Here is a 20,958-nt window from a genome sequence, read left to right on the forward strand (position 1 = left end):
CTAGTGGTTTTCTTTTCAGCCCTCGAGAGAACTTTCTCCTGGCCCGGCTACCCATCAGTCCCATTAACTGCTCATAGCTCATGTCCAATAGCTGGTCAAGGTCGACACCACGGTAGGTGTACTTCCTGAACGTTCTCTTCTTCTTGAGAGCTGCGTGATCCTAAACAAAGAAAATAGATTGGTTTAAAGTATTTTCTAGCCATTAGAGGACTGTTAGTAGCTGTGGATCAGAAGATGGAAGTGGATTGAAAGAAAGGAAGAAAGGACTCACCGCCATCTTCAATCTTGTTACACGTGGGAAAGAGGCCCTTCCCACTTATGCCGCCCCTCCTATTCTAGCTTTATATTTTAGTTTCTGAAGGTCTGTCTGCTTTTTTCTTCAAGAAATAGGCTCTTGATTTGTTTCTCTTTATAAGCTAGGGTAAAAATGCCAATTTCTCCTTGTTTCTTTATATTTTTTTAATTCTATGTCAATAAAATTTCTGCCGCCGAAAAGCAGGCGTGGCTCGATTTTGCAGACGAGCCCCTCCCATTTTCATTTTCCAGTTCGGGTGCTTCTTCAGGGGAAATGGCTTTCTTTATCGACCAGAAAGCATCTGCAGTACTTGACTTTCTCACTTCAATTGCCTATTTTATCATTGAATATGGTATTCCACTTGTCACACTGATCTTATTCATCATTTTTGTTCCAATGTTCTGCTGCTTCGGATGCAAAGGCATAACCATGGGCCATAAGTGTCGTCTAGCTCAGACAAAGATCTCTACTATAGTTCATCATATTATTTTCTTTTTCCTGAAAAAAGATGGTGATCAATTCATGGCTACACTTAACTTTCTCCTATTAATAATCTCGGCGCGGCAATCGACCACGCCTATAGAATGATGCCACGTGTGACCACGTGTCCAAACTAAGCTCCAACTCTATTTAAAGCACAACAGCATGTCTTTGAGTTCTTTGTCATCTTTACTTTCAAAGCAGCCAATTGAATTTATTTCCTCCAGTCCAGAGCTAAAAGAACTGTGTCTTTCGTCTCTTAAGGAATCTTTTGCTCAAGTTGTAGGGAGCGTAGAGTCTAGTGTCAAAGAGAGACCCTGTGTACAGGAGCTTCACACTGAGGGATTTGGCCTTGTGGACATATGGGAACAATTAGAGTTAGTTAACGATCCGTTATTGAAGCATTTGAAGAAACACTTGAAGACGAACGTCAACCATTTCCTGAGTGAAGTTGATGATAATAATAACAAGACAAGCGAAGCTGATGATATTAGGAGTGACAATGAAGAAATGATAGAGGAGGAGGAGGAGGAGGAGGAGCTACTTTCAGAAGATGAGGGAATAGAAGAAATGGATTCGGAAGATCCTGAATCAGATGTAGCCAGTGTCGGTGGAGAGGTGGGCGGAGACTCGGATCAATTCTTTGATTTAAACAAGATGGAGGAGTTTCTTAAAGAAGCTGAAAAAATGGACGAGGGTAAGACTTTTAACATGAAAAATTTAATTTAAATTTAGAAATATTAAATACTGTTAATTGTCTATATTTTTGTGTTAAGAATTAAATTACACTATGCTCATTGTTCACACAGTGTTTATTGCAGTTGGTTACTTTCTTGTTTAGGATCAGATGAAGATGACATCGATTTGTTTGACAGTGACGCTGGAGAAGGAAGCAATGATGAAGAGGAACAAGAAGAAGAAGATGAAGATGCTAAACGCTCTCTCTACCAGTATTATGATGATTTCTTTGACCCTGCTCCATCATCAACCACAAAGACGCCTTCAGTGGATCAACCACTCTCCCTGCATCAGAAGAAACAAGAGAAAGTGTGTTACTAAGATTAGCGTATTTTATTATCCTGGTTTTCTCATATCGGGTCACTAATAATAATTATTGTGATAGATATAAATTAGCCTTTCAGCAATTATTGATTGAATACTGTAGGTCGGTGTATAGCTAGAAAATTTGATGAAGTAAAATTTTGGTGAGTTTGGCGAATGAAGAAAATTTTAGTCTCCAGTTTGAAAGGGCCTGTAGCAGCATGATCATGGTTAAAATTTTGCAAAAAAAATAGTTTTAGCCTCCTAACCTCTTTTAGAATCTATTTGTCAAATTTTAATACTCCAAATTTTCCAACTACATGTATATGGTAGTTTATAATTATATATTTCGTTAGATGAAGTCCTACATAGCAAAACTTGAAGCTACTAACATTGCAGAGAAGCCGTGGCAGATGACAGGAGAGGTGACCTCCAAGGGACGAGGGGAGAACACATTACTGGAGGAGGATCTGATGTTTAAAGATGCTTCAAGGCCAGCACCTGAGATCACTGAAGAAGTGACTCTTACTTTAGAAGAAATTATTAAACAAAGAATTAAAGACCAGGTACTAAAGATTAATAATCGCATCCATGTAATAGTAGTCAATGTAATAGTAGCACGTTATAGTAACCAGTTATACTGAAATATGAGTGTCACTTAATGTTATCAGTGTATACTTTTATCTTTTATCTTTTTAAATCTTTTATCGCTTACTTTTGTACAGTGTTCTCTTTCTTCAAATCTCTCCAGTTGCATTTCTTCCTTGTTATCAATTTGTATGATATACATTGTAGCTCATTATAGGATTAACTTACTGTATTTTATTATTATTATTGTATATGAAGGCATGGGATGATGTTATACGTAAGACGAAACCAAAAGAAAGACCTTTCAATTATAAAGTGTTTCAGCCACTGAATGAAGAGAAGAGCCAGTTGAGTTTAGCTGAAGTATATGAGCAGGAATACATTAAACAGACACAGGTACAGTGGTAATATAATGGAGTCTGTTAAGGTCTGTCTGTATAGGGAGAGAGAGAAGAGGAAGAGAATCCAAAGCATAAGGAGATTAGGGAACTGGTTAAGAAGCTATTCAATCAGTTGGACTCACTCTCTAACTATCACTTCACACCAACTATTGTAAGAATTAAGCTCATTCTTTGTACCTTCATCTCTTGTTGCAGGCTGAGCCTGAAGTGAAGTCAATCCCACTCTTACCCTCTATATCAATGGAGGAGGTTGCCCCCATCACTCATAGTGAGACTACACTGAGAGCACCAGAAGAGATTGAGGTAATGTACAACAATGCATGAGGAATGATAGTTCCAGTGCACTTATGCTGTGTAGGAAGTGTGGCCTAATTTTAAGTTTTAATGTGTGAAATAAGTGTGATTTTTGTATTATTTACGCAACTTTAAAAATTCGTAAAATAATTAATTTTGATCTGAATCACTTCAAACTTTCTACACAACATAAGTACATGTATATGCATCAGGAAAAATTGTAAAAATGGAGAATTTTCACCTAGTCATTTTTGACAAAATTTGGCTCGTAACCCAGTACAGGGACTTTGGCCTGATTTTTGAGCAACTTTAAAAATTTGTAAAAATTTTAATTTTGATCGGAATCAGTTTAAACTTTCTACATAACCTAAGTACATGTATATGCATCAGAAAAAATTATAAAAATGGAGAATTTTCACCTAGTCATTTTTGACAAAATTTGGCTCGTAACCCTGTACTATAGTACAGGGACTTTGGCCTGATTTTGGAGTAACTTACAAAATTCATAAAATTCCAAATTTGATTGGAATCAGCTCAAACTTTCTGCACAACTTAAGTACATGTATATGTATCAGGAAACATTATAAAAATGGAGAATTCTCTAATTTTAATTTTCGATGAAATACCCTGTACTATATATAATATAGTACAGGTTCTTTAATAGGAACTGTAAAAGTATCAGAAAATTTAATAAAAAATGGGCTCTTCAGGTTTCTATACTGAAATTGTCTTCAAAAATGAATTACAGAAATATGTACTATTATTATTATTTCTTTTGTTAGACTCCCTCTCAAGTTGCCCCAGTTGGTGAGACAGAGAGAAGCAGTACTGATAAGAAAAGACAAAGGAGACACAAGAAGAAGAGGCAACATGCCATTGCTCTTAGCAAAGAAAAGAAGAAAGCATTGAAGGCTCTCTCTGTTAAACTTAAGAAAACGTCGGCCACAAGATCCTCGAACCGATTCTTTGCGGGTTTGGAGAAGGAAGCCAAGGTGTCATTAAAGAAGGAGAAATCGAAATTAACTAATAAACTGATAAATTTGGGCAATACAACACACACTAGCTCTGGTTTAAAACTCTAAAATTATACTAAAGACACTAGTTGTCTCTTGCAATAAGAATAATACTAATAGTTTTTAAATAGAATAAGCTTCATCTGCTGATATATCCCAAACTTGTTCTTTAGTTGCTCCTTGGGGCAGGAGGAATAATGCATCGAATATACGGAAGTTTTTATCAATTCCTTCCAAAGCTTGAATCTCTTCTGGTGAGAGGGTGATACTGCAAGCTCCAATGTTTTCCTTGATTCTCTTTTCACTGGTTGATTTTGGAATGATCATTATACCACGGTGAAGCAGAAAAGATAGGCAAATCTATGTGATTAGACAGTTATATTATTATAATTTATACAGCTTTAAGTTGCTCACTTGTCCAACTGTAGCTCCATGCTTCTCAGCAATTTGCTTCATTGTGGGGTCCTCCATAATTACAGGATCATCAGGATTGATCATCATTTGTGGACGACCAGGAGAGCCAAGAGGAGAATATGCCTCAAGGACAATACCTATTAAATACTTAGTTACTATTAGAAATTTAGGGACACTTAATACCTTTGGAGTCACAGTACTTCTTAAGTTTCTTTTGCTGGAAGTAGGGATGGCATTCAACTATCATAGTAATGCTAAATAGATCTAATGCTTAAATATTAAACATACCTTGATTAACTGCAGGGACTATCTTTGCTGTCCCAAGGAGTTTCTCCATTTTGGTGATTGTAAAGTTTGATACTCCGATTGCCTTCACAAGACCTTTACTAACCAAACTCTCCATTGCCTATCATGATAGCAAATCGGGTATAATACTTCTCATAATTGTACAATGTACCTCCCAAGTTTTGGCCATGCGGTCTGAATCATATCCTATCTTGTGGTCCTCAGTCAGCATTGGAAATGCCAACCCTGCTTCTTTAGTTAAGGTAAAAGGAAAGTGTACCTGCATTAATGAGTCAGTAGTAGGATAATCAGATTAGTAAAATTTGTACAGAGTATTAGATCAATAGTAACAGTTCTAATTATAGTATCTTTAATGGCTGCTATAAAAGCTGCTATTAGAGTAATTTAATTTAATACATACGCACCAAGTAAAGATCAAGGTAGTCAAGTTTGAGTTTCTTGAGTGTATCACGACAACACTCCTCAACATTTTCAGGATTATGATGGGAGCCACTACAAACCAATGAAGTTTTATATAAAGCATTGTGTCTGCATGCAATTAACACACGGTAGTTTTGATGTCATGAACAGGTCCTCTCTCTTAAGAACTCCCTCCTTGAACAAGGTCTCCAGGGTAGCTCCAATCTCATCTTCGTTGCGATAAAGCCAAGCACAGTCAATGGAACGATAGCCATTCCTGACAGCAATATCAACTGCTTGACCAACAACCCCTTTCTCTGAACTTAATGTACTGTAAAATAAAATTTATATAGAAATAGCATATTAGACAATATAGATATAAACTAAATGGCTAGCAGACATTCACTTACCCCAATCCAAAAGCGGGTACTACTTTTCCTGTGTTTAGCTTTAAAGTCCACTACAGTACGGTAGAGTAAATGCAGCAATTAATGATCTAGGCTTACCTTGTCACTTGCCATAGCTCTTCTTTATTCTTTGCTGCAAAGAAAAGGGTGTGGCTGATTTTTTAGCCTAGCCCATGAATTTTTTACATTCTTTCTATAGTAGATAGTCTATTAACTAAAATCAAACTAATGAGTGACATTATCTAGTTGTCCTTTTAATTACAGCAACAATAATAATACTAGTAGTTATTAAATAGAATAAGCTTCATCTGCTGCTATATCCCAAGCTTGTTCTTTAGTTGCTCCTTGGGGCTGGATAAATAATGCATCGAATATACGGAAGTTTTTATCAATTCCTTCCAAAGCTTGTATCTCTTCTGGTGAAAGGGTGATACTGCAAGCTCCAATGTTTTCTTTGATTCTCTTTTCACTGGTTGATTTTGGAATGACCATTATACCACGGTGAAGCAGAAAAGATAGGCAAATCTATAGCACAATTAGACAAAAACTTAACTATAATTTATACAGCTTTAAGTTGCTCACTTGTCCAACTGTAGCTCCATGCTTCTCAGCAATTTGCTTCATTGTGGGGTCCTCCAAAATTACAGGATCATCAGGATTCATCATCATTTGTGGACGGCCAGGAGCACCAAGAGGAGAATATGCTTCAAGAACAATACCTTTAAAATTTAAAGTATTCAGTTACTATTAAAAATTTAGGGACGCTTAATACCTTTGGAGTCACAGTACTTCTTGAGTCTCTTTTGCTGGAAGTAGGGATGGCATTCAACTACAACAGTATACAATAGATCTAATGCTTAAATATTAAACATACCTTGATTAACTGCAGGGACTATCTTTGCTGTCTCAAGGAGTTTTTCTGTTTTTGTGATTGTAAAGTTTGATATTCCAATTGCCTTCACCAGACCTTTACTAACCAAACTCTCCATTGCCTATCATGATAGCAAACCAGGTGTATTCCTTAATATACTAAAGTACAATGTACCTCCCAAGTTTTGGCAATGCGGTTTGAATCATATCCTAACTTATGGTCCTCAGTCAGCATTGGAAATGCTAACCCTGCTTCTTTGCTTAAGGTAAAAGGAAAGTGTACCTGCATTAATGAAATGCATGGAATAGCGGAGATTAGATAAAGTTTGTACAGTGTACTAGAAGAAGTTCCAATTCATAGTATCTTAATTTAATAACTATACTATTGGAGTATTTTAATTTTAATGTATGTACTCACCAGGTAAAGATCAAGATATTCAAATTTAATTTTCTGAAGTGTATCACGACAACACTCCTCAACATCTTCAGGATTATGATGACTCCCACTATAAACCAACAAAAATATGATTTATATAAAGGTATGCAATTAACAAACGGTAGCTTTGATGTTATGAACAGGTCCTCTCTCTTAACGACACCCTCCTTGAACAAGGTCTCCAGGGTAGCTCCAATCTCATCTTCGTTGCGATAAAGCCAAGCACAGTCAATGGAACGATAGCCATTCCTGACAGCAATATCAACTGCTTGACCAACAACCCCTTTCTCTGAGCTTAATGTACTGTAAAATAAAATGTATATAACTAACATGCAGAAACAGTATATTTAGTCTCGCTTAGCCAGCCCCTCCCTCCGTGCCTATGGGAAGGGTCGTATACTATTAATTTGAGTTCAAATGGAACATCTGAGCGGACAGGGCCTGGCCTGGGCTAAGACCCGGCTATTCTGAAAATAAACTCATGTGATCATAAAAATGGCTGACCCGGCCACGGCATTTTATTTGAAGTGAAATCAACAATAGCCAACCCCTACCGACTAAGGGGGGAGGGGCTGGCTAAACGAGACTATATATAGTATTATATTATGTAGAAATGCTAGCAGACATTCACTTACCCCAATCCAAAAGCGGGTACTACTTTTCCTGTGTTTAGCTTCAAAGTCCACTACAGTAGAGTACAGTATAGTAAATGCAGCAATTAATGATTTAGGCTTACCTTGTCACTTGCCATGGCTCTTTCAAACTCGTTTTTCTTTTTTGCTGCAAAAAAGGGTGTGGCTAATTTTTAGCCTAGCCCATTAATATTAACATTCTTTCTATAGTAGTCTATTAACTAAAATCATACTAAAGCAGAGTGACACTATCTAGTTGTCCTTTTAATAATTGCAATAGTAATACTAATAGTTATTAGATAGAATAAGCTTCATCTGCTGATATATCCCAAGCTTGCTCCTCAGTTGCTCCTTGGGGCAGGAGGAATAATACAGAGAATATTCTGAAGTTTTTATCAATTCCTTCCAAAGTCTGTATCTCTTCTGGTGAGAGGGTGATACTGCAAGCTCCAATGTTTTCTTTAATTCTTTTTTCACTGGTTGATTTTGGAATGACCATTAGACCACAGTGAAGCAGAAAAGATATGCAAATCTATACAATTAGACAGTTATATATATATATATTATACAGCATTAAGTTGCTCACTTGTCCAACTGTAGCTCCATGCTTCTCAGCAATTTGCTTCATTGTGTGATCCTCCAAAATTACAGGATCATCAGGATTGATCACAAATTGTGGACGACCAGGAGAACCAAGAGGAGAATATGCCTCAAGAATAATACCTTAAAAAATGAAAAATACTCAGTTACTATTTAGAATTCAAGGGGTAAATATATTATACCTTTGGAGTCACAGTACTTTTTTAGTTTCTTTTGCTGGAAGTAAGGATGGCATTCAACTGCAACAGCATGCACAGTTATATAATGCTTAAAATATTAAACATACCTTGATTAACTGCAGGGACTATCTTTGCTGTCTCAAGGAGTTTTTCTGTTTTTGTGATTGTAAAGTTTGATATTCCAATTGCCTTCACAAGACCTTTACTAACCAAACTCTCCATTGCCTATCATGATAGCAAATTGGGTGTATTCCTTAATATACTAGTACAATGTACCTCCCAAGTTTTGGCCATGCGGTCTGAATCATATCCTAACTTGTGGTCCTCGGTCACATTTGGAAATGAATGCATTGCATCTTTCTTAAAAGCAGCAGGAGAGTGTACCTGTATAAATGAATAAATGAGATTACAATAGTTCCAATTCACTAGTTTTGAAAATTTGTGTTATTACAATATTTTTTATTTTTAATGCATGTACACACCAGGTAAAGATCAAGATAGTCAAATTTGAGATTCTTGAGTGTATCACGACAACACTCCTCAACATCTTCAGGATTATGATGGGTCGAACTACAAACAAACAAATATACATTTACATGTACTTATGCAATTAACTTACGATAGTTTTGATGTCATGAAGAGGTCCTCTCTCTTAACGACACCCTCCTTGAACAAGGTCTCCAGGGTAGCTCCAATCTCATCTTCATTGCGATAAAGCCAAGCACAGTCAATGGAACGATAGCCATTCCTGACAGCAATATCAACTGCTTGACCAACAGCCCCTTTCTCTGACTGCCACGTACTGTAAAATAAAATTTACAGATATATATAAAAGATATTTTACATCAAACCATGATCAAACTAAATTGCACTTACCCCAATCCAAAAGCGGGTACTACTTTTCCTGTGTTTAGCTTCAAAGTCCACTACAGTAGAGCACAGTATAGTAAATGCAGCAATTAATGATTTAGGCTTCGTATGGCTTACCTTGTCACTTGCCATACTCGTGTCTTTGTTTTTGGCAGTTTTTGCTGCGAAGAAAAGGCGTGACTAATTTTTAACCCAGCCCCATAGACTATAGATCTAGATAAATCTGAAAAATTAACTAAAATCATACTAAACCTTATGCATAGGCTCCTGACTAAGTAAACACACTAGTAGCAAAAGTTAATAATACTAATAGTTTTAAATAGAATAAGCTTCATCTGCTGCTACATCCCATGCTTGCTCTACAGTTGTTCCCTTGGGCAGGAAAAACAATCCAAGAAATAATCGAAGGTTCTTATCAATTCCTTCCAAAGCTTGTATCTCTTCTGGTGAGAGGGTGATACTGCAAGCTCCAAGGTTTTCTTTAATTCTTTTTTCACTGGTCGATTTTGGTATGACCATTAGGCCAGAGTGAAGCAGAAAAGATATGCAAATCTAACAATATAGCATATATATACATAATAAATATGCAGTCAGTTTTGCATTGCTCACTTGTCCAGCTGTAGCTCCATGCTTCTCAGCAATTTGCTTAATTGTGGGATCCTCCATAACTACAGGATCATCAGGAGAGGCTCGTGGACGACCAGGAGAACCAAGAGGAGCATATGCCTCAAGGACAATACCTTTAAATAATGTGCAATTACTATTAAGAATTCAAGGAGCTTTATACCTTTAGAATCACAGTACTTCTTGAGTTTCTTTTGCTGGAAGTAAGGATGGCATTCAACTACAACAATATACAAATATATAATGCTTAAATATTAAACATACCTTGATTAACTGCAGGGACTATTTTTGCTGTCTCAAGGAGTTTCTCTGTTTTTGTGATTGTAAAGTTTGATATTCCAATTGCCTTCACAAGACCTTTACTAACCAAACTCTCCATCACCTATCAATGATAGCAAATCAGGTGTAATACTTCATACTAGTACAATGTACCTCCCAAGTTTTGGCCATGTGGTCTGAATCATATCCTAACTTGTGGTCCTCAGTCAGATTTGGAAATGCAAACAATGCTTCTTTCTTTAAGGCAGAAGGAGAGTGTACCTGCATTAATGAAATGAATAGCAGCATAATGAGATTAAATAAAATTTGTACAGTGTACTAGTAACAGTTCCACTTTATTGTAACTTTAATAGCTGCTATAAAAGCTGCTATTGGAGTATTTCATTTTAAATGCATATACAGGTACACACCAGGTAAAGATCAAGGTAGTCAAGTTTGAGATTCTTGAGTGTATCACGGCAACACTCCTCAACATCTTCAGCATTGTGATGACTCCCACTACAAACCAACAAATATATGATTTATATAAAGCATCGTGTGATAAAGTGTCTATGGTGTGTGTGTAAATTTAGCATACGAAAGTTTTGATGTTATGAACAGGTCCTCTCTCTTAACGACACCCTCCTTGAACAAGGTCTCCAGGGTAGCTCCAATCTCATCTTCATTGCGATAAAGCCAAGCACAGTCAATGGAACGATAGCCATTTCTGACAGCAATATCAACTGCTTGACCTACCAGCCCTTTCTCTGACTGCCATGTACTGTAAAATAAAATTTTATAGCTAATAGATCTATACAATTAACTTTTAAAATACTACTGAGTAGATATTGCTATTACATCATAGCTAAATTGCTAGACAAATATTTACTAACCCCAATCCAAAAGCAGGTGCTACTTTTCCTGTATTTAGCTTCAAAGTCCACTACAGTACAGTATAGTTATTAGTCATTGCAGCAACTAATAATTAAGGCTTACCTTGTCACTTGCCATAGCTCAGTCTTATAACTCTTGTCTTTCTAAAATTTGTCTTTTTTGCTGCAAAGAAGAAGGTGTGGCTGATTTGCCTAGCTTTACATTCCTCCTATAGTATTAACTAAAATCATACTAAACACACTAAAGTTATCTTTTTAATAATTGCAATAATAATAATACTAATAGTTTTTAAATAGAATAAGCTTCATCTGAAGCTACATCCCAAGCTTGTTCTACAGTTGTTCCTTTGGGCAGGAAAAACAGTCCAATGAATAATCGACAGTTTTTATCGATTCCTTCCAAAGCTTGTATCTCTTCTGGTGAGAGGGTGATACTGCAAGCTCCAAGATTTTCCTTGATTCTTTTTTCACTGGTTGATTTTGGAATGACCATTAGACCACAGTGAAGCAGAAAAGATATGCAAATCTATAGTACAATTAGACGAAAACTTAATTATAATTTATACAGCTTTAAATTGCTCACTTGTCCAACTGTAGCTCCATGCTTCTCAGCAATTTTTTTAATTATGGGATCCTCCATAATTACAGGATCATCAGGATTGACCCGTGGACGACCAGGAGAACCAAGAGGAGCATATGCCTCAAGGACAATACCTTTTAAATTAAAAATACTCCATTACTATTTAGAATTCAAGGGGTAAATATATTATACCTTTGGAGTCACAGTACTTCTTAAGTTTATTTTGCTGGAAGTAAGGATGGCATTCAACTGCAACAGCATGCACAGTTATATAATGCTTAAAATATTAAACATACCTTGATTAACTGCAGGGACTATCTTTGCTGTCTCAAGGAGTTTTTCTGTTTTTGTGATGGTAAAGTTTGATATTCCAATTGCCTTCACCAGACCTTTACTAACCAAACTCTCCATCACCTATCAATGATAGTAAATAAAGGATACTAGTACAAACGTGTATAATATATTGGTACCTCCCAAGTTTTGGCCAAGTGTTCTGAATTATATCCAAACTTCTGTTCCTCAGTCAAATTTGGAAATGAAAGCAAAGCATCTTTCTTTAAAGCAGCAGGAGAGTGTACCTGTATAAATGAATAAATGAGATGCATTATAACAGTTCTGATTCATTATCTTTACACAATTGCTGCTCATAAAAGCTGTTATTAGAATATTTTTATTTTTAATGCATAGACAGATAATAGACGTACACACCAGGTAAAGATCAAGATAGTCGAGTTTGAGATTCTTGAGTGTATCACGACAACACTCCTCAACATCTTCAGCATTATGATGGGTCCCACTAATATGAACAAAAATGATTGTAATATTATGTGTAAGCATTGTGTGTGTGTGTGTGTGTGAATTTAACATACGATAGTTTTGATGTTATGAACAGGTCCTCTCTCTTAACGACACCCTCCTTGAACAAGGTCTCCAGGGTAGCTCCAATCTCATCTTCGTTGCGATAAAGCCAAGCACAGTCGATGGAACGATAGCCATTCCTGACAGCAATATCAACTGCTTGACCAACAACCCCTTTCTCTGACTGCCATGTGCTGTAAAATAAAATTTATCAAACCTAAATTGCTACACATTTAATTACCCCAATCCAAAAGCGGGTACTACTTTTCCTGTGTTTAGCTTCAAAGTCCACTACAGTAGAGTACAGTATAGTAAATGAAGCAATTAATGATTTAGGCTTACCTTGTCACTTGCCATAACTCTTTTCTTTTTTGCTGCAAAGAAGAAGGTGTGGCTGGTTATAAATGTAATTAATTTAAATTTAACTTTTCCTTTTGTTATGGCGACTTTAAATGGCGACTGAAGGCGAAGGACGTTCAAAAATGGGTCGCAACAACAGTTCCTACATCATTTACATTATATTGGCGGTGATACTAGTCACCCTACTCTATTTCTCGTGGTCCCTCAACACGCAAGTAAAAGGCGCCAGGGCAGAGAAGAGATCTTTAGAATCGGAGCTAAGTCGTAACGAGGGAGAGAACAACAAGCTCAAATCCCAACTGCAAACCCTTAACGAAGAGATACAGAGTCTAACAAGACACAAAACTGCTCTTGAAAATGAGAAAGAGAAGTTATCGACAGAATTGAATGAGGCTAAGGCTTCAATAGTAAGTGGGTGTGGTCGTGAACATTATAAAACTTTATCATTTTTCATTTGAAGGTTTCTGATAGTAATAAGCTAACGGAGTCAAAGTCGACCATTGAAAACCTTCAGCAAAAACTGGAGGAAAAATCAGGTGAGAGTTTATGGGTATTCAAAATGATTTGTAGCAAGGAATTATATTTGCGATTGGCCGTCCTGTGAAGAAATTGTCAATATAAATTTTGGCCAATTGCTTTGCTCAGATAAATTCACCAAATAATTATTAACTCTTGTCAATAAATGATCTATTTTTGATATCTGGTTTCTCTCATCCTAGACGAACTGACTAAAGTGACGCAAGAGAAAGACTCAGAATTGTAAGTAAAAGTAAATCACTTAGAAATGAAACCACTTCCAGTTGGCATACCATATACATACGTGTATGTATAGTATGTAATAGTATGTACATGTACATGTACATGTACATACATGTATATATGACACATGTACATGTACAGGTACATACATGTACATACGTACATACATGTGTACATGTACATGTACATGCATACTTGTATACATGAATGTATCAGGAATTTCTGTAATCTTAAGACTTTGGCCCAATACTCTTAAAGTACACTGCATACATGTACATGGGAGTGTTATGAAAATATTGTTCAAAAAAAAAACTTTAAATATAATTATCCTGTTTTTATTTACTTGAATTGAAAATAGCAAACGTGTTTATTTGTTCGTGTGTGTGTGTGTGCGTGCGTGCGTGTGTGTGTGTGTGTGTGTGCGTGCGTGTGTGTGTGTGTGTGTGTGTGTGTGTACATGCACACACGTGAGTGTGATGGTGTTTATGTTTACAGCTATGAATGTTACTATGTGTTACTAATTAGTTTGCATAATTGAATCTTTGTTACATAGAATCCTTGTAATCCTATTGTAGTATTATATTAATATGGGTTCCCAATTCCCCTACAGTCACACCACTTATGGTTTTGCATTAGTAGTAGTACTATCACTTTATAATTGATGTAGTTTTATATGACAATTTTAGAATTTCGGACTACATGTATTTAATTGTTTTGGCTAATGATGAATGTCAAATTTGAAAGCAACTTCATGTACAATGTAAATTTCCCGATTCATTAAGTTTGTTTAAACTACTCTGTTTATCTTACTTTGATGTACATGTATAAAGCATTGAGTTTAAATACAAAATGGCTGCCCCTAATGTAGTTCACTAGATTCGTGTATAATTTATAATACCTAGCTGTATTAGCACACTACCCACCCACCATTACAGTTGTAATTAATGGTTACTTTTATTATGGCTACTTTTATTATGGCTACTTTTATTATGGCTTTACGTATGTACATGTATATGTATTATTTACAATTCTTGGAAGTGGCAGCTTGGCAGCTTATTACAAGTATTATTCATAGTATTAATGCATTACTCTTCATTTGAGTGTACTATGACTGATCCACCCTACCTCTCTCTTGTAATGTATACTACGTCTTCCTTTAATCTTCTTTCAGGGACAAATGTGAAAAAGCTAAGGAAGCATGTGAAGATCAGAAAGAGAGTAAGTGCTACGCTTGTAAGCACGTACTACTATCAATTAAAATGCTAATAATTATTATAATAATGATACTGTTTATAATACAAATCTACAAAAATATGTGTACGTTGTTCACTCATGTACTATAATGCATGTTGTAGAAATGTATACCTTTCCCCTTCTTCCTCTTTCATCTCTGGTCTTCCCTTTTCCCTCTCCTTTTGGACTCTCTCTTTTCTTCCTTCTCTCTCTTTTCTTCTCTCTCTCCTTTTCCTCCCTCCTCTCTCTCTCCCCTCCCTCCCTCTCTCTCCCTTTCCTCCCTCCCTCCCTCTCTCTCTCTCTTTAGAATTGAGTACGTGTGAGACAAATCATGAGGCAGTCCAAACGGAGCTAGCAACATTGAAGAGAAAGTTTCAGACACAAGGTGTTGACAGGCAATCTCTGTTATCCCAGTTTAATTCTGTTTCAGAAGACCTCAAAGCTGCTCAAAGACAATTACAGGAATGTCGCTCGCTTTTAACATCCCAGCACTCCAACCCTCGTGATTCTCAAACAGATGTTAAATACCGGAATACTCTTGATCACGGTGAGAGTAAGCATCCAAATACTCTGACTCACGTCCAGAAGAACGATGAGAAGCATAACGATAATGACATTCAGTATGATCATCAGTCTGATGCCAATAACAATAATAATAATAATCAAGATGAGCACAGGGCAGATGCTGGTAAAGATGGTGGGGACGAGGGTGGGAAGAAACCAGGAGACTTGCCTCATGAAGACGGGGACGATGGACAGGGCGGGCCTCCGATGCTGGGGGTGGGCGGAGATGAAGAGAGACAGGGGGGAATGCCTCAAAACCCGGACCTGGTATTGGGTATCAATCAACCTGGTCATCATCTTGATAAAGGGAATAGTGATGAGGGGCCACAGCTGAGGGGAAATGATAAAGTACCTGATTATCAATCGGATAATGATGGAGGTAACCAGTGTCACCCTCCCTCTCTCTTTAATTCTACTTCACCTTCTTTCCTCTTTGCATGCATTTTATTTATTTACATTTGTACTTTATTTTATTTTATTTATTTATTTAGGTAACAAAGATGGTGAAGCAGATACCGCTGGCGCTAAAGACAGTGAAGGTGATGCTAAAGAAGGAGACGGAGGAGGTAACAAAGACACAAACGGCGACACAGCGGACAATAAAGACAACGACGGAGCCGATCACGCCGGAGACTCAGATGCCAAAGATGGAGACGACCAACAGAATAAGGATCCCAATAAAGATAGTGAGGACGATGGAGCTGTCCCAAATAAGAGTGACCCTCTTGAAACTGATCACGACGGCGGTAGAGACGATTTGGATCATCTCGCTGATCTCGTTGCTCAAGACAAGAAGGCTCAAGTAGACGAGGGAGAGGATAAGAAGGAGGAACATGGAGCGTTGAAACGGGATCTTGATGACGTAATGCCTCACCATCTGGACGAGAATGGTATCCAAAGACCAAACTTTAATCCGGTCGAAGGAGATGAGAAATCGAAAGAGGACGAGATCAGGTCTTTGTTCAAGCATAATATCGATAATCCTAACTTTGATCAGAAGCTCCAGGATATTCTATCCCGTAACGGCCATCGAGAAGGTCCCGATAATTTTAGGATGTCGAGGAACGGTTTCGACGAGAACCAGTTGGAGCAACCGTTTCGTAATCGTGACGAAGCCATCGAGAGGATGAGAGAGTTTGCCGGAGATAGAGTGAGGAGAAGGCCGAATCGTCGTGGAGATTTTTGAGGGCATCATGTTAAGAAACAGAATATGCATACAGAGAGGGAGAGAGGGAGGAGTATATATATCTTTCCACTTTTCATTTTTTGATTATTAATATTTACTACACGCTACAAATTACTGTACTACTAACTGTTAGTTTAAAAGTGAGACTCGTAATTTTATTATGAAAATACAATTATCGTGTACTCCAGCAGAAAACTAGCAGAGGATTATTTTTTAATAAGAACAGCTCATAAATGGATAAAATGTAACAATTAGACAAATTTAACAAATATTTAAAGTAATTGTAGTCTCTTGTATTTTATTAATTATTAGGTCGACAATAATAGTCACATTTTCCTCTATGTCACATCTAATGCAAAACTCGTTAGGATGTGTGGGCAGTTCTAACGTTGCTAACTGCGTATCTAATAGCGATGGTGGCATGTAGTGACCACGCCTACTCTCCATACGCTCCTTGATTAGCTTAGGAGGTCCGTCTAAATGAACAAATAATACCTTAGTCCTTACATCAATAAGAGGTTGGACTTTTTCTTCTATTTGTCTCTCGGATTCTATCTTATGTCCATTCAGTACATCACGATATGATCTCTTTAAAGCGGAACATGCTAGAACTCCTCCAACTCTCACTCTTCCTGTAGCTCCCTCTCTTGTTCTTATTGTGTCTTTATCACTAGCACTATCTGACATATCCTGATTATCCTCTTCTTCTTTCAACCAGGCATATAGTTTCTCGTGAAGTGATATTAACCAAGGGAGTCTGTCCTTTAATAAAAAAAATTATTATTATTATTATCAAGCTTTGCAACACACTAAACAAGAGAAGAAAGCAGTGACACTCATGCATATAGAGACTAGTGGAGTGTTGAGGGTCTAGCACCAACTCCTTAATACTAAATACTAAAATCATTTTGTAGTCTTTTAATCTAGCAATTATGCTAATTTATTGGTATTTGTGTGTGCTCAGTTTATGTGTGTGTTCATATGAAGTGTGTGTGTGTGTGTGTCTTGATGCATAATTGGCAAGTGTTGTCACTGATGGACTCACTTGATCAGTTAGTGGTATTCCTTGACTCATCTTCTCAACATTGGATGAGCTGTGGTGAGAATCAGCATCTTCAAATGGACACGATAACTATAGAAGAAAGAGAGAGAGTGGAGTTTGAATGAGTATATCAGGGAGAGAGAGAGAGAGAATTCCATGTATGACTTAATGTTGCGTGATAAATTCTTGGCTCACATCATTAATCATATCGAAATGATTTGTACAAAAATTGCCATAAATTGATTATTTTATTGACCGCAAAAAGCTACGAATTCTTATAAGGTTCATTTAGTCAGTGCAATGCGACCAATGTCTATTTCCATGTATATTATGTGAATGTGATATCATAATTATACCACCCAGCCTCTATAGAGAAATGGCAACTATTTTCGTGATATCTGAGCCTTTGGAATCTGATAAATATTTACATTTTTAAATTGTGTTCGTCAATTGGATGTGCAGTATTGCTTTTATTCTTTTTTCCCTTAACTCATAAACAACTTGTCACTATGACTGGAATTTAATTAAAGCATATTAAATTATTATCTTTGTCAGCATATTTAACTATTTTTTATTTAATAATTTCTCTTACCTTTTCTGCTAGGGCTTGACCGACTGTCGTCCTGTTAAATAGTAAGATAATGCAAAGTGAAGAATTTTATCTCTTCCCGGGCAAATCCCCCTGCCTACTCACTTTCCTACACCGCAGACTCCCATCACCACTATCACCATTGAAGCTGAAGCCGCCATGTTTTATGAGGGCGTAGACACGCCTCGCACAACTATCGTATTCCATCCATCATGCATAAAAGTTGCGGTATAAAAAAGAATGTCCCATTTAGAAGGGACAGCCTCCACCTACACCACTAGGCTCTGTAGTAGCCCTAAGAAGAGTTTTGCAGGAGACGCACACACAGTGAAGATGGCTTGGTTGACCAACTTTTTCAGGAGACGTAGACATCGCGCCATCACCCGGCAATATCACGTCGTCCTCCAGGACGGTACCGAGAGAACATTTGAATTGCAGGTGAGCTATTTCTTGGTGCGCCTTGGCTTTATTTTACTGATTGTCCACAGCGTACAGCTACAGTGCAAGACCTTGTTGAGGTCTCTCTTTTAAGTATGAGTGTTCCTGCTCCCTATCATTACATGTTTAGTCTGACTGTGACTAATAGTAGCCAGCAGGTATGAGTGGACACAGACACACACAGACCAGCAATCAAGCTGACTGTACTAATTGAATCAAACCACTCAACCAAATATGGATATAACAATGACAACTTTTTGCCTTTTTCCTTAGAATCCACGTTGGCTTAGGCTTAGAAAAACACTCAAAAAAGAACTCAAAAGTCAGTATGCACTAATAATTAACAGTGTAAATTGTTTTAAACTGAACATTTGCATTAGCATCATTTGTTTCTTCTTATAGATACAGAACCACAAACCAAACTGTATGTTACAGTACTTATGTATCCAAAGTCGCACTTTGTACTTGAACACAAAGTAGTAAGGTATGGTAGTGTGAACCTTTAGCATATGCAGCAATTGATCAACTTCTTTAATCCAATAGACACCTTCTTTATGCTCAAGTTTGCAAGGACTTGAATGATGGAAGGTGTGTTCTCCTATCTTATATATAAAAATTGTTATTATTGTGTTATTATTATTATTATTATTATTTGTAGAATAAAGTGTACAAGTGATGTCATGGCTCAGCTTACAGGCCTTATAGCTCAAGGTAAGCAACTGCATGCAAGCAAATTTCCAGTCAATATAATAACAATTATTGTGGATGTGGTTTTAACTAAATTTACCCTTTGTAATACAATAATATTGATGTCAATTACGTTATGCAAAATATTATAATAATTATTTTTTCTAGCTCAACTAGGTGATTATTCTGAAAGGACACTTCAGAGTGACTACATGTCTAGACTGAATGTCAAAATGGTAATATCATCTCTCAATCATAATACTGTAATACTTCCTTTCTCTACTTTATACTTAATAGAGTCCAAAGCATGAGAGAATGGCCGTGGAGCAGCATAAACTGAGAAGGTAAGGAGAGTAGAGGAGTGGGAGTCATAGTTAGGAAATATCGCTCCAGTTACTGTCAGTAATTGAGAATTAATGTGTGTGTGACCAAATGAGAGAAGCACATTCAGTTATATAATCAATATGAGTACATGCTAGTGAAATATGAGTCTAATAATAGTAATAATATTATTATTATTATTATTATTATTATTATTATTGTAGTTGCTTTTTAAAATTAAATTGAAATCAGTCTAATATTTATTTTATATTTATCCCTCTTGTAGAGGCTTGCAGACTGATAGCTGCATTGAGGAATTCCTCAACATGGCTGAAGGCCTCAATGGCTACGGATCTATTCTATTTGATCTACAAGTGAGTGTGTTCTATAAGTCTTCTGTTTAGTGCACTTTCCAAGAGTGCAGACATACATATGTACCCACACACACACACAATACGTGAATTATTTATAAGTTATATCATAGTACAATATTTGCATGTGTGGAAAGTTCTTGAGGGAAGGAAGTTTAACTATTTCTTTAGCATTCCATTGAGTGACAAGTGTAGAGTCTAATCCATTGAGTGACAAGTGTAGAGTCTAATCAGTGCATGCGTGGATTTCCTTATCACAACAGAATGACTTGAGTTATGATAGGCTGTTGTGGTAGCCCACTTATCTTACATACCTACTTTTACTCCCTCTTAACCATACAACTGATAAACAAGATAAAATATTTGTTCACTAATTAATAATAATAGTACTATTTATTTTCATTTATTTATTGTAAAATATATTTTTATGTAGGATGAACAAAGTCATCCTGTAGTTCTTGGTTGCGGTCCTAATGGGATTGAAGTTTTGGAAGGAAACATACAGACTCTGTCCATCAAATGGTAAACAATTCCTAACGATCTGTATCAATCAATGTTCGATGCTTGTATGTGCTACAAGAAGATATGTCAAGCATGTTTTCATTGAGTAATTTAATCAACTCATTCTTTGTCCTTATTTGCTTTGTACAGGGAGACCGTGACTATCATCAATATAAGATACAGGACGATAAACTTCCATTCTGATACGACATATGTAAGTGCAATGAGGTAGAGAATTAAATTACAGAAAAGTATATTTGCTATTGCTATGTGTGTACTATACAAAGATTGATATCCAGACTTTGCTGTGTCTGAAAGTACATGATTACCATTGATTATCATTTCTATTAAGGAATAACAAGAAGTATCTTTTTTTATAATAACATATTGCGTTACACGTTACATCAGAGATTTCTAAATTATTTTAATAATGGTATCCGGTGTAATTTAAGCTAGTAATGCTATACTT

General features: G+C 36.6%; 8 protein-coding genes across 17 annotated transcripts in view; 3 read left to right on the plus strand and 5 right to left on the minus strand.

Annotated features, from left to right (window-relative positions):
- The window catches only part of LOC100640807 (40S ribosomal protein S15-like), a 2,263-nt gene extending 1,907 nt beyond the window's left edge, over nucleotides 1-356 (minus strand). Inside the window, exons 1-2 of the mRNA XM_020000922.1 lie at nucleotides 272-356; nucleotides 1-160 (exon numbers count right to left, since the gene is read on the minus strand). Coding sequence (XP_019856481.1) covers nucleotides 1-160; nucleotides 272-277 — 166 coding nt within the window. The 5' untranslated portion in view covers nucleotides 278-356. The remainder of the gene's footprint in view (nucleotides 161-271) is intronic.
- A 559-nt stretch (nucleotides 357-915) lies between these two features.
- Nucleotides 916-4,273, plus strand: LOC100640932 (U3 small nucleolar ribonucleoprotein protein MPP10-like). The gene is made up of 7 exons (XM_003389149.2): nucleotides 916-1,472; nucleotides 1,617-1,822; nucleotides 2,173-2,382; nucleotides 2,663-2,800; nucleotides 2,846-2,956; nucleotides 3,001-3,108; nucleotides 3,882-4,273. Exons 1-7 carry the CDS (start codon nucleotides 941-943, stop codon nucleotides 4,179-4,181), a joined length of 1,605 nt encoding a protein of 534 aa, XP_003389197.1. The 5' UTR covers nucleotides 916-940; the 3' UTR covers nucleotides 4,182-4,273.
- Nucleotides 4,113-5,799, minus strand: LOC100641055 (alcohol dehydrogenase [NADP(+)]-like). The gene is made up of 9 exons (XM_011407924.2): nucleotides 5,738-5,799; nucleotides 5,642-5,691; nucleotides 5,380-5,562; nucleotides 5,237-5,324; nucleotides 4,984-5,091; nucleotides 4,815-4,932; nucleotides 4,710-4,766; nucleotides 4,527-4,663; nucleotides 4,113-4,472 (listed from the first exon to the last, which is right to left on the minus strand). Exons 1-9 carry the CDS (start codon nucleotides 5,750-5,752, stop codon nucleotides 4,236-4,238), a joined length of 993 nt encoding a protein of 330 aa, XP_011406226.2. The 5' UTR covers nucleotides 5,753-5,799; the 3' UTR covers nucleotides 4,113-4,235.
- A 29-nt stretch (nucleotides 5,800-5,828) lies between these two features.
- On the minus strand, nucleotides 5,829-7,758 carry LOC100641182 (alcohol dehydrogenase [NADP(+)]-like). The gene is made up of 9 exons (XM_003389151.3): nucleotides 7,681-7,758; nucleotides 7,580-7,629; nucleotides 7,065-7,247; nucleotides 6,927-7,014; nucleotides 6,684-6,791; nucleotides 6,513-6,630; nucleotides 6,411-6,467; nucleotides 6,221-6,357; nucleotides 5,829-6,163 (listed from the first exon to the last, which is right to left on the minus strand). Exons 1-9 carry the CDS (start codon nucleotides 7,693-7,695, stop codon nucleotides 5,927-5,929), a joined length of 993 nt encoding a protein of 330 aa, XP_003389199.1. The 5' UTR covers nucleotides 7,696-7,758; the 3' UTR covers nucleotides 5,829-5,926.
- A 30-nt stretch (nucleotides 7,759-7,788) lies between these two features.
- Nucleotides 7,789-12,832, minus strand: LOC100641435 (alcohol dehydrogenase [NADP(+)]-like). 9 transcript variants are annotated; one of them, XM_020000918.1, is made up of 10 exons: nucleotides 12,789-12,832; nucleotides 11,104-11,111; nucleotides 9,232-9,281; nucleotides 8,975-9,157; nucleotides 8,838-8,925; nucleotides 8,632-8,739; nucleotides 8,463-8,580; nucleotides 8,359-8,415; nucleotides 8,163-8,299; nucleotides 7,789-8,108 (listed from the first exon to the last, which is right to left on the minus strand). In XM_020000918.1, the coding sequence occupies exons 1-10, from the start codon at nucleotides 12,793-12,795 to the stop codon at nucleotides 7,872-7,874; spliced, it is 993 nt and encodes a 330-aa protein (XP_019856477.1). In that variant the 5' UTR covers nucleotides 12,796-12,832; the 3' UTR covers nucleotides 7,789-7,871. The 9 variants fall into 9 exon arrangements, with proteins under 9 accessions (XP_019856477.1, XP_019856476.1, XP_019856478.1 ...); XM_020000917.1 differs by lacking the exons at nucleotides 9,232-9,281; nucleotides 11,104-11,111 and adding an exon at nucleotides 12,680-12,729 and having other exon boundaries at nucleotides 12,781-12,832; XM_020000919.1 differs by lacking the exons at nucleotides 8,838-8,925; nucleotides 8,975-9,157; nucleotides 9,232-9,281; nucleotides 11,104-11,111 and adding exons at nucleotides 12,289-12,376; nucleotides 12,450-12,632; nucleotides 12,680-12,729 and having other exon boundaries at nucleotides 12,781-12,832.
- A 26-nt stretch (nucleotides 12,833-12,858) lies between these two features.
- LOC100641689 (uncharacterized protein DDB_G0290685-like) lies at nucleotides 12,859-16,707 on the plus strand. Of its 2 annotated transcripts, XM_020000915.1 has the most exons (7): nucleotides 12,859-13,205; nucleotides 13,259-13,334; nucleotides 13,518-13,557; nucleotides 14,729-14,775; nucleotides 15,098-15,175; nucleotides 15,221-15,733; nucleotides 15,846-16,707. In XM_020000915.1, the coding sequence occupies exons 1-7, from the start codon at nucleotides 12,891-12,893 to the stop codon at nucleotides 16,538-16,540; spliced, it is 1,764 nt and encodes a 587-aa protein (XP_019856474.1). In that variant the 5' UTR covers nucleotides 12,859-12,890; the 3' UTR covers nucleotides 16,541-16,707. The 2 variants fall into 2 exon arrangements, with proteins under 2 accessions (XP_019856474.1, XP_003389203.1); XM_003389155.3 differs by having other exon boundaries at nucleotides 15,098-15,733.
- A 39-nt stretch (nucleotides 16,708-16,746) lies between these two features.
- On the minus strand, nucleotides 16,747-18,347 carry LOC100641815 (probable gluconokinase). Its single transcript, XM_003389156.2, has 4 exons — nucleotides 18,277-18,347; nucleotides 18,175-18,205; nucleotides 17,586-17,672; nucleotides 16,747-17,302 (listed from the first exon to the last, which is right to left on the minus strand). Exons 1-4 carry the CDS (start codon nucleotides 18,330-18,332, stop codon nucleotides 16,802-16,804), a joined length of 675 nt encoding a protein of 224 aa, XP_003389204.1. The 5' UTR covers nucleotides 18,333-18,347; the 3' UTR covers nucleotides 16,747-16,801.
- Nucleotides 18,348-18,374: 27 nt separating this feature from the next.
- On the plus strand, nucleotides 18,375-20,721 carry LOC105314025 (FERM domain-containing protein 5-like). Its single transcript, XM_020000912.1, has 11 exons — nucleotides 18,375-18,609; nucleotides 18,660-18,767; nucleotides 18,883-18,931; nucleotides 19,012-19,093; nucleotides 19,153-19,197; nucleotides 19,268-19,320; nucleotides 19,465-19,532; nucleotides 19,594-19,640; nucleotides 19,904-19,991; nucleotides 20,422-20,510; nucleotides 20,640-20,721. The coding sequence occupies exons 1-11, from the start codon at nucleotides 18,412-18,414 to the stop codon at nucleotides 20,719-20,721; spliced, it is 909 nt and encodes a 302-aa protein (XP_019856471.1). The 5' UTR covers nucleotides 18,375-18,411.
- The last annotated feature ends 237 nt before the right edge of the window (nucleotides 20,722-20,958 follow it).

The sequence above is a fragment of the Amphimedon queenslandica genome, unplaced genomic scaffold, assembly GCF_000090795.2.
Source record: "Amphimedon queenslandica unplaced genomic scaffold, v1.1 AMPQUscaffold_13137, whole genome shotgun sequence".
In the NCBI taxonomy this organism is placed as follows: Eukaryota; Metazoa; Porifera; class Demospongiae; order Haplosclerida; family Niphatidae; genus Amphimedon; species Amphimedon queenslandica.